This window comes from Myotis brandtii, unplaced genomic scaffold (genome assembly GCF_000412655.1).
Source record: "Myotis brandtii unplaced genomic scaffold, ASM41265v1 scaffold6, whole genome shotgun sequence".
Lineage (NCBI taxonomy): Eukaryota > Metazoa > Chordata > Mammalia > Chiroptera > Vespertilionidae > Myotis > Myotis brandtii.
In genome coordinates this window covers 3,881,785-3,893,540 of record NW_005370271.1, presented here as the reverse complement: position 1 = coordinate 3,893,540, position 11,756 = coordinate 3,881,785, and the positions used below count along the sequence as shown (strand labels likewise).

The window sequence follows — 11,756 nt, the reverse complement described above, 5'->3', positions numbered from 1 at the left end:
CCGTAGCCCAGCGGTGGCGTGTGGATGTGAGGATAGAACCCTGGGGGGAGGGCCGCGTGGGGCGACTGTGGCACGGGCCCCGAGATCACCAGCTGCAGCAGGCTGCGAACACAAGGAGAAGGGTTAGCGCGCGGATCCCAGACGACGGCATTTGCCACTCGGCGTCGGGCTGGCCCTTGCCCCTGGACTTGGTGCATGGGGAGGCGGGAGAGAGGCCTGGCCCACACAGCCCTCACACAGGCACCGAGAGGCACCGGAGGCGGGTACAGAACACGCAGGTTCCCAGACGGGGAAACAGAACAGGGAGACGGAGGGTGGTTTGTGGCTGGGGAGGAGCAGGAGGGGGTGACAGGATGAGACTGGGACGGGGCAGAGAAGAGAGGAAGGGCCAGCAGGGGAAGAGCCAGGACCCTGCATGTGACAAGGTGACAATGCGGGGGAGGGACCTGAGAAACCCTAGGTGCCCAGGAGGCGGGCACAGGACGGCGGGAGGGGCTGCAGTCCACAGGGGCAGCCTCGGTGCCTGGTGCCTGCGTTCAGCCTCAACTGTCTACCTTAGGGGCGTCGTGACTGAGGCTGCAGCAAGCAGGCAGCAGGCCAGCTTCCTGAGTCCTTAATGACACAAAAGCGGCTCCCGGACACCCAGAGTCCTGGACAGGCGGGACCCAGCCTGACCCCTTCAGGGGCCACTCCCTTCCCAATCCCGCCCCCAGCCACCGGCTCCTTCACTCCCAGGCCTCAGGGGCGTCCCCTCCCACCCCACCCAGGTCCCCTTCCACCCTCAGTGACCCCCAAGCCCGAGGTGCCCAGCACCTCCTCCAGCTGCGTTCTCCTCGCTCTGTTCCCGGAAATCCTCTGCCCCCCTGAATTCAATGTCACTCCCTCCTGACACTCCTTGAAGGGTTTCTTCCTCTGACCAGTTTCATCCTTTCTGACTTCAGTCTCCTCGCCCAGCAGGATCAGCAGAGCTCCTTAACCTCCATCTGCCCAGACCTCAGCCCCACGCCCTTAGCCTCCAAGGACCAACTCCTGGCCATGCCCCATTGGAAAGCCGTCTCAGGCCGCCCCCTCCAGGACAGGCCTGCTCCTGGCTCTGCTCCCTCCTGCTCCCAGCCTGGCCTCTGCTTTCAACTAGAACAGTGGCTCTCAACCTTCCTAATGCCGCGACCCTGAAATACAGTTCCTCATGTTGTGGTGACCCACAACCATAAAATTATTTTCGTTGCTACTTCATAACTGTAATGTTGCTACTGTTATGAATCATAATGCGAATATCTGATATGCAGGATGTATTTTCATTGTTACAAATTGAACATAATTAAAGCATAGTGATTCATCACAAAAACAATATGTAATTATATATGTGTTTTCCGATGGTCTTAGGCGACCCCTGTGAAAGGCTCATTCGACCTCCAAAGGGGTCTCGACCCACAGGTTGAGAACCGCTGAACTAGAAACATTTCCGCAGTGAGTTGCCACAGTGACTGCTTTTGGTGGATACAATGTTCCATCCTGAGGTAACACTACAAACTCACTAACACTCCCCCAGCCACTGGCCACATGACGACCTTTAGTGGAAACCTGCCTATTCTGGTGTCACACTGCACAGTGACTGACCATCCCCGCCCGGGGGAGCGTTAGGCTGCCTCCAGGTTTCTGCTAATAATACTGCATTTGCATGAAACATTTTTGTGCATAACTTTTGCTTCTTAGAGTCGGTGAAATTAATTAGATTAAGTAGAACCCCTAAATTATGGAAGTAGCAGTAAAAGTGACAGCAGCTAACCCTTCTTAGATACTCAACAAAACAAGCATTGTTCCAAGTGCCCCCACGAGGAGGCAGGAGGACATGCGGCTGGTACAGTCACTTTCTGGACTTTCCAGAGAACGGAGGCGGGAGGTAAGGAACCTGCCCGAGGTCACACTGAGAGGAAGCAGCGAGGCGGGAATTCTTCCCGGAAGCTGTGCGACCACAGTTCCTGCTTTCCACCCCAGGATCACTGCTTCCCCAAAGGACAACCACCACCATTATGCAGAGTCCCAGATGGCGCAGGCCGTGCTAAGAAATTCACAAGTGTCACCCGCTTGGTCCTCACTACAACCACCGGAGGCAGGGATGGTCTTAGGCGACCCCTGTGAAAGGCTCATTCGACCTCCAAAGGGGTCTCGACCCACAGGTTGAGAACCGCTGAACTAAAAACATTTCCGCAGTGAGTTGCCACAGTGACTGCTTTTGGTGGATACAATGTTCCATCCTGAGGTAACACTACAAACTCACTAACACTCCCCCAGCCACTGGCCACATGACCACCTTTAGTGGAAACCTGCCTGTTCTGGTGTCACACTGCACAGTGACTGAGCATCCCCGCCCGGGGAGCGTTAGGCTGCCTCCAGGTTTCTGCTAATAATACTGCATTTGCATGAAACATTTTTGTGCATAACTTTTGCTTCTTAGAGTCGGTGAAATTAATTAGATTAAGTAGAACCCCTAAATTATGGAAGTAGCAGTAAAAGTGACAGCAGCTAACCCTTCTTAGATACTCAACAAAACAAGCATTGTTCCCAGTGCCCCCACGAGGAGGCAGGACATGCGGCTGGTACAGTCACTTTCTGGACTTTCCAGAGAACGGAGGCGGGAGGTAGGGAACCTGCCCGAGGTCACACTGAGAGGAAGCAGCGAGGCGGGAATTCTTCCCGGAAGCTATGCGACCACAGTTCCTGCTTTCCACCCAGGATCACTGCTTCCCCAAAGGACAGCCACCACCATTATGCAGAGTCCCAGATGGCGCAGGCCGTGCTAAGAAATTCACAAGTGTCACCCGCTTGGTCCTCACTACAACCACCGGAGGCAGGTGAGTCAGTGCCCCATTTTACAAGGGGATCCACCGAGGCTCAGAGACAGGCAGAGACGACCCAAGCACCACAGCAAACCAGACAGAACCACGCTCAGCTCCGGGCAGTGCCGCAGGATGCCCAGGCGCTGGCCTGACCGACACACTGTGCCCGAGGGCTGTGGCTCTGCACTGTTTCCCAAAGGGCTACCCAGCTCAGTGTCACCAGCATCGCGCACCAACGTCACCGCAAAGCTGTGGACGCACAGCGCGGAGTGAGCGTGACGCTCTAAGTTGATTCCGGTTTCTTTCCTCGACTCCAGCAAGATGACCACCTTTTCACCTTTTTTATCTTTGATTTACCCCGATTTGGCCTTCCTCTCATGTGGGTTATGCCCTCATATCTGTCCCCTCTTATCATCAGTCCTTAAGGGCCTCCTTATATACAGAAGCTTTGGAGCCTGCGGGCCAGGACAGGGGTCCACCCTGCCCTGCACCCCCCTTCACCCCCCACCCGACCAGAAGCCTTGAGAGGGCACTTACTTATTGTGGGGGAGCCTGGAGCACAAGGTCCTCAGATCATCTGAAACCAAGGAGACAGGTCATTGAGGAAGGGACGGAGAAAACAGGATGGAATGTTCTCTGGCGGCTGCTGAAGGGGCCAGTGAGACGGCAATGCTGCCCGATGCTCCAGTTCCCTGGCATCGTTCAGAAGCTGTGTTCTCTCTTTCCTCAGCGTTTGCTTTAACAAACGGGGCCCCAAATAGACTCTCTCGCTTAGGGAAGTGGCAGCTCTATCGGCAACGTGTCAGAAGCTGGGAAAGGCCTCGAGGCAGGGCTCTCCCCGGGCAGATCAGCCGCCCAGGGCAGCAAGAGCCTGATAAGAGGGAAACCCGTCACCAGAGACCACAGCTTGGGGGCACGGGCAGCTCTGGGAGCCAACGGTTCAAAAGGGAGCACAGCCCTAGCCGGTGTGGCTCCGTTGGTTGGAGTGTCGCCCTGAACACCAAAGGTTGCTGGTTCGATTCCTGGTCAGGGCACGTATCCAGGTTGTAGGTTTGATCTGCGGTTGGGGCGCATATGGGAAGAAACTGAGCCATGTTTCCCTCTCACATCAATGTTTCCTTCTCCCCCTCTGCCTTCCTCTCTCTCTGGAATCACTGACAAAAAAAAAAAAAAAAAAAAGGGGGCAAACACAGGTGTGTCATCAGCACAGGCTCATTCGCCTGAGAGCCATCAAGCACTAAAATGCAGAATTAAGGAACCTTAAAACAGGGGAGGGGAATGCTTTATGCATTTCAATCTATGCATTTTACTGCACGTAAATTATGCCGCAATAAAAAAGGAATTAAAGGGAATCTTCTGCAGAAAAAGAAGCTTGCCTGAGGGGAAGATACTAAGCTCTCACACCTGTCGAGGTGTCCCAGTCCTGGCAGCGATGGCCAGGAGCCACAGCGACACCAGGTCACAGTGCTCTGCCTGGGGATGTCCCAAGTCTCCCCCTCCTCCCCGTTCACTAACGGGAAGAAGTCCCAGAAGAGGCAGCGCTCGGTACTGGCCCAGGAGCCCCGTGTTCTGTGGGGTGGACTGTGGTGTCCCTCCCCCAGGAAGGCCTAGGCAGGGAGCCACCCACCTCTCGTGCACAGCAGGGCTCCGGAGGCCATGGCCACCTGCAAGGCCTGGGCGAGGCGGTCCAGGGAGAGCTCGATCTCCTGGGAGGCGTTGAGGGGGTTCAGCTCGTCCGCCAGCCGGTTGATCTCCTCGACCAGCGGGACCATGTGGTCGAACAGGATGAGCCCCAGGCGCCCATAGAGGTTCTTCTCGGTGAGGTGCACCTGCAGCACCATGAGCACCTGCAGGACGCTGAGGTGCAGCTTGGAGTACAGGAGGTGGGGGTCCCTGTCCAGCCCTGCCGAGTCCGGGGCGGCTTTGGTGGCGACGTGGCCATTGGACAAGGAGGGCTTCTTCTTCCTTTTATAAGCCAGAGGGGCTTTCACACACCAGCGGATCAATCCAGTGAGCGGGGTGAGCTCTAAAAACCCTATTGGGAGGTTGGCTGCAATCGGAGTATTTAAAAAGGTGATGAGAATCAACCTCGAGTCCTCGAAGATCCAGGAGACAATCATTTCAAGCAGGTCCAGCGGCGGGATGAGGTCGTCTGCAAAGACACGCCGAGTCAGGAGGGTCTCCGGCCCCAGGGACAGAAGTGGGCGGAGGGGGATGGAGCCCTAGGTTCACGGTACTCGTCACCCCACACCCACATTATCTACTTCTCTGCTCGTCTGTTTTCTGTCCCGTTCCCTGGACATCCCCTCCACGAAGGCTGGGACTCCTGCCTCAGTGACAGGGCTGCCTGGCCGAGGCAGGGCTCGAGAAATACTCGTGTACTCCCGAGAACTCCACCGGGCCTTGAGGAAAGTTCGTTCCGTGTGTCATTTTAAATCAAATTCCACACCTCTCATGTCCAAGCTTCACACCACACTTCGCCCCTCCCTTGAGAGTACGTTTTGCTGCGGTGTTGGCGTCTCCTCCAGGCACGAGTTACGGTGGCCTTCGAGGAGCAGAGATCAGCCAGTGATGTCAGCTGCCAAGGGCCACCTCAGCTCCCTGTCTAACCGACAGTCTGACCTCCTGTGACCCTAGGACCTGGCACGTTCTACGGCTTAGACAGAGAAGAACAATAAAAACAAACGTTGATATTGACTTTGGGCTTACGATGTTCCCGGCAACAGTATAATTCCTTTCCACAGATGAACACATGTAACCCTCAAACCACCCCAGAGGAAACTGAGGCACAGGGATGGTAATTTCCCCAGGACTCGGCAAACGTATGTGGTGGGCCCAGGCCTGACCCCAGGTGGCCTGGCTCTTAACGAGGCCACACAGCGTTGCCCTGGGATCGGCGTGGCCCTGGGATCGGCGTGGCCCTGGGATCGGCGTGCGATACCCTTCGGTGGCTGTGCAGGGAGTGGGCTGCGCTCCCCTCAGCTCAGGACAGAGCCCCGCCAGAGCCAGCACAACAAGAACGTGGGGGTGGGGAGACGTCGGTGAAAGGCTCCTGAGATGCTGCCTGTGTTTGGGTGTTACGCCACCGCACCCCACCCCCACCAGTCCGATTCCTTCTGCTATGAAGTGATGGCAACAGCAGGGAGCAGCTGCCGATGACTCTTATGTGACAACATGAACAGTGGGCGACCCTGTGTGTGATCCCCAATTCCCCCCGAGACACTCCTGCCTGGGAACACCAGTCTCACACCCACTTCTCTGGCATGCGCTACACCCCCCCCCCCCACCCGACCTAAGCTGAGGCGCCTCCGAGAACCTCAAGGCAGGTTACGCGTGTGAGCCTGTGTGTACATGTGTGCACTCGAGTACATAATCCCTACGACCTTCCTACGCACAGACCTGAGCTCTCTGCTCCATTCGGGCCTCAGAGGTCCTGCTGGGTTCGGGGAGCTCCTCCCTTTGTGTGGCCCTGAAGGCACTGATTCCCCAGGAATCTCTCCTGCCCCCAGAAGCGCCCGGGGGCAGCAGCTTCGCCATTCTGATGGCAGAGCCCTGGCCCAGCCCTCTAGGGCTGCCGCTGTGCGCCGGGGATTCCCGCTTCTCCGAACTCAGCAGTTGCACACATTCGGTACGCACAGCTTTTCACATGTCAATCAACCTCCACAAAACGGTTTACTGACACACCGGACTAGCAAGCTGGCTGGAGAGAAAAAGACCATGGCCCACATCCATTCTAGAACGTTAGTGGTGTTGTCTGAACGTCATTTCTTTTTCCATGTTAGTCAACCCCTTCCCAGTACTAAGGCCAATTTCTGTCCCTGTTAGCCTAGAACAGTGGTCGGCAAACTGCGGCTCGCGAGCCACATGCAGCTCTTTGGCCCCTTGAGTGTGGCTCTTCCACAAAATACCACATGCAGGCGCGCATGTACTGTGCGATTGAAACTTCCACAAAATACCACGTGCGGGCGCGCACGTACAGTGCGACTGAAACTTCGTGGCCCATGCCCAGAAGTCGGTATTTTGTGGAAGAGCCACACTCAAGGGGCCAAAGAGCCGCATGTGGCTCGAGAGCCGCAGTTTGCCGACCTCTGGCCTAGAATAACTGAAGACTAAAAGGGCAACTAGGAAGCGGTAAACTAGGTTTAACTAAATCTTTCCTAATGGGAAGCAAAGCCCTGAATAGTGTTCCCAACTACTAACAGCTATTAGCTACTAGATCAAGATAACAGACAGCTGCCCTAGCCAGTGTGGCTCAATTGGTTGAGCATCATCCCAGGCACCAGGAGTTCACCAGTTCGATTCCTGGTCAGAGCACACGCCTCGGTTGTGGGCTCGATCTCCCAGAGGGGGCGTCCAAGAGTCAGCGATCGATGTTTCTCTCTCACATCTATGTTTCTCTTTCTCTCCCTCTCCCTTCCCCTCTCTCTCAAATCAATAACTTCCTTTTCTTTTCGTTTTTTAATGGAGACTGTTTGTCAGTCCTTGAGGGCAAGAGCCGAGGGCAGAGCAGGAACCTGGAAGAGAAAATTGGCTCTAAGCAGCTCTGCAGAGCAAGCTGCTCACCAGGGCGAGGCCCGAACTGCCCCGAGTGGAAATCAGGACCACAGCTCTTGCCCCAATTCAACAGGAGCTGGGAAGCTCTTTATTGGGTGTCTTCACTGGGAGTCTGCATGAAATCTGACCACAGGGACAAGGGCTTCTCCCAGCTGAAGTCCAATGCCATCTAAGGGCCACCTGAGGACCTCTTCTGGCATCTTGCTAAGGAAGTCTCCAAATCCTCACCATGCCCGGCTGGTGTGGCTCAGTGGTTGAGCATCAAACTATGAACCAGGAGGTCACAGTTCGATTCCCGTTCGGAGCACATGCCTGGGTTGTGGGCTCAATCCCCAGTGTCGGGTGTGCAAGAGGCAGCCGATCAGTGATTCTCTCTCATCATTAATATTTCTATCTCTCTCTCCCTCTCCCTTCCTCTCTCTGAAATCAGTAAAAATATATTAAAAATAAAAATAAAAACCTCACCGAGAGCAGGCCCGAGGGCCCACCTCCTAGTTCGAGGCACTGAGGACACATCACACTGAGGAAGGCCCGTTGCCAAAATGTTTCATTTGACTCTTCTCAGAAGGAAACAAAGAAATCCAAATTGAGGGACATTCTGCAAAACAACAGGCCCGAGCTCTTTAAACAGTCAGTGCCCTAAGACATGTTTTTAACCGCTGGGGACTGTTCTAGACTTAAAGACCAAAGCGACATGACGGCTCCGTGCGATGTATGCTCCTGAGCTGGATCCTGCGTTCTCCCGACCCCCCGGGGGGAGAGGAGGCTACCAGAGACATAACTGAGACCAGCAGGGCGGTCTGAACACCGGCCATCTGAGAGACAGCCAACTGTGTCCTCTCGATACTCCATTCTCAGGTGCGGCAACGATGTCGTGGTTATGTAAGCGAAGGGCCTGTTCTGAGGAAGCACGTGCTTAAGCACTTGACATTGGCAACAAACTCAAAAGCTCAGGGAAAAATACCTGTGAGTGTGGACAGGAGGGAGGAAGGGCAGAAGGGGCAAACATTATCCATCGGGGAGTCCAGGTGAGCTACATACCTGACGACAGGTCGTAAAGCGCGGTGACGGAGGTGATGAACTGGCAGCAGAAGCGAGGGCTGGCGCTGAAGATCTGCCTCAGCGTCTGCACGGAGCCGGGCACCAAGCAGCAGTAGTCATCCACCAGGGCCCTGGCCAGCCGCACGCAGTAGACCACGGGCGTCCGCTGCAAAGAAGCCACAGCGCGTGACCACGGGGGTCGCGGGCTGGCGACCAGCAGCTGCGCACATCTGGTGAAACCCGGCCCCCAGCCCCGGCAGAACCCTCCAGCGGGCAAGGACCTGGAGGGCTTGCTCTGCCGCAGGGGTTGGCAAACGCAAGCCCGCAGCCCAGCTGCACCCGCTCGGCTGCTGTGAACGCGGTGGTCCTGACACAGCCCTGCGCACAGGCTCGCCTACTGTCTAAGGCTGCTGTGACAGACACGACAAGATCCGCAAAGCCTAAGATATATATTATCTTGCCTTTCCGTAAAAGGCCTGCCGACCCTTGCTTCGAAGTTTCCTTAGGAAAAGATCATTTCTGACACCTTCTGTGAACCTGCAGTTGAGACTCCAACGGTAAAAATTAACGGCTGCTCCCGCCTAAAGGGCCCCGGAGAGTCTGGGAACTATCTCGGGGGTGAGAGCGACCCCTCCATTCTTACAGCTCTGCCCTCCCACAGGCTTCCCTGACACTTTCCAGTCCTACATCCCCACCCGCCCCGGCCTTCTCCCTCGCACTCAGGTGCCGATCTGTAAGTACTGCCACGTTCAACGGCTGCCCGGGACGCCACAGTCCCAGGCCCCATCGTGGCCTCCAGGGCAAACTGCAAGGAGACAGCGGGCCAGACGGTCCATTCAGGCTAAACGCTGCCCACGACACCGCACCACCCACCTCTGCCTTTCCTCGGGAGGAGGCTGCAGCCCCTCCCAGTGCGGCAAACCCCGACCCAGACCACAGAGACCCTGTCCTGCTGTTCCGATCTGCTCTCCTGCTGCCAGAATGCCAGCACGACTGCGCCGTGAGAGAGAGAGAGAGAAAATCCTGTGATGGTCACAAGATGCTAAGCTTGACTTCACTAGGCTGTCAAGGGATAGAGGTAATCTTGAGGTTAAAGACAGCGCACATGATCAATTCAGATGCCCCAGAAATCATGCTGATGAGAATTAAGGCACAGACTCCACTGAGATTTGCCTGTGTACTACAAACAAAAATGTATCTTTTTGCTAACCAAAATTCTTAAAAATTAATTTTAGAGAGAAGTATCGATTTATTGTTCCACTTGGTTGATTCTTATATGTGTCCTGACCGGGGATCGAACCCACAACCCTGGCGTATGAGGACGATGCTCCAACCAACTGAGCTACCCAGCCAGGGCTTGCTAGACACATTTTAATGATAAGAAAGATTACAAGATGCCCTGGCCCGGTGGCTCAGTTGGTTGGAGCGTCACCCCATACACCAAAAGGTTGCCGAGTTTGATTTGGGTCAGGGCACACACCTAGGTTGCAGGTTCAATCCCCAGTTGGGGTGGATATAGAGGCAGGCAATTGATGTTTCTCTCTCACATAGATGTTGCTCTCTCTCCAAAAAATCAATAAAAACATATCCTTAGGTGAGGATTTAAAAAAAAAGGTTACAAAAAAATATTTAAATACAATTTTAAAAAATCATTTCAAGAACTTGGGAATGAACAGGTTTGTGAAACTGGATGCAATAAATTCTGTTAGCATCGCTGAGAATATTAATAAAAATCTCACTTAAGCCCTAGCTGGTTTGGCTCAGTGGACAGAGCATTGGCCTGTGGACTAAAGGGTTCTGGGTTCGATTCCAGTCAAGGGCACATGCCCAGGTTGCAGGCTTGATCCCCAGTGAGGGGTGTGCAGGGGACAGCCAATCAATGATTCTCTCTCATCATTGATGTTTCTATCTCTCTCTCCCTCTCCCTTCCTCTCTGAAATCAATAAAAATACATTTTTTAAAAATCTGTTATTACTCTAAGTAGATTATCAAATTTTCAAAGACTCTAAGTAACAAAAAAGGAAAACAAAATGTATCTTCCGAAATACCATCTAACAAAACATCAACTGTAAAGAGACACTTTTCCTTTGATATTTAAAACACTCTAGAGGCCTAGCCGCCGGTTTGGCTCAGTGGAAAGAGCATCAGCCTGCGGACTGAAGGGGCCCAGGTTTGATTCTGGTCAAGGGCATGGACCTCGGTTGCGGGCCCAATCCTCAGTGGCGGCCGTGCAGGAGGCAGCCAACCGATGATGTCCCTCTCTCATTGATGTTTCTATCTCTCTATCCCTCTCCCTTGCTCTCTCTCTAAAAAGTAAATAAATAAAAATACTCTGGAAAGCTCTTATGTCCCTCTCCGTTAGAACAGCCACCCACTCTGTAATGTCATCCTAGGACAATGCAAACAACACCCATGCCGACGGACCTAACTGTATAGAAGACCAGCAAACGTGCCACAATGACACGTAATGATCTTAAAGAAACAAATCCTACCTCTGAGGCTGCATGCAGAGCTGTTTTTACAACCCCACCTATCACTTTCAACTAAGAAAAGGGATTTTTCACTTGTTCTGAAGACAGAGCCTTTCTTTTTTAAACTAATGTACCATCACAGGCTACTGTTTTCTCAAGAATGATTATTACTTGTATGTAAAGATAGGTCTGGGGCATCAGCATACGGGGTAGTGACATCAAGTAGACAGACAGCATGTGGCAAAGGCCTCTCAAGAAACCCAATTAATTGAACGTTCCTCCCCGAGGACTGGGGAGGAGGCTATTTCCAGAGAAGTACCTGGAGCCAGGAGGCCGCGCACTCCAACACTGGGATTCGACACACAGCCACTGCCATGGAGACCAGTTTCCCCAACAAGCTCATCCGGCTGTCATCCGCTTTGTTCCCTTGGGGGCTGAAAAGGGACGAGAAAATAATCTGCCGGACAGAGTCCTTGGATTGGTCCTGGAAATAATTGCACATGATTTCAAGAAGTTGAAGCTCCTGAAGTGAATTCAATCTCTATAAAAACAAACCCGGGAGAAGCGATGAGACACTTGGCTTCAGCATGCACATTCATTCAGACAGTAAGAACACAGGGCCGCTCCCTTCCCCAGGGGACGCCCCCCCCCAAGCCCGGTGCCAGGGAGGGCACCTCTGCCGTTACTCCCAGGAAAGGCCACTGCACAGCACTGTGCACCCTCCCGGGGCCCTCAAGGTGTCTCCCTAACGCCAGGGCAGCACGGCTGTCACCGCCGCGCCAAGCAGGCACACGGCGGAGCCATGCCCAGGACCCAGGGAGGTCGTTAGGGATGCGAGGAGCCCGGCTAACAT

At 54.2% G+C, this 11,756-nt stretch overlaps 1 protein-coding gene across 1 annotated transcript; it reads right to left on the bottom strand.

Annotated features, from left to right (window-relative positions):
- Positions 1–2: 2 nt before the first annotated feature.
- Positions 3–11,687, bottom strand: LOC102243586 (chromosome unknown open reading frame, human C7orf26; the record flags this gene model as incomplete). Its single annotated transcript, XM_014550329.1, has 5 exons — positions 11,223–11,687; positions 8,433–8,598; positions 4,465–4,989; positions 3,375–3,414; positions 3–102 (listed from the first exon to the last, which is right to left on the bottom strand). Coding segments are annotated over exons 1-5 (1,014 nt in total), but the record flags the coding sequence as incomplete, so codon positions are not given.
- Between the last annotated feature and the right edge of the window lie 69 nt (positions 11,688–11,756).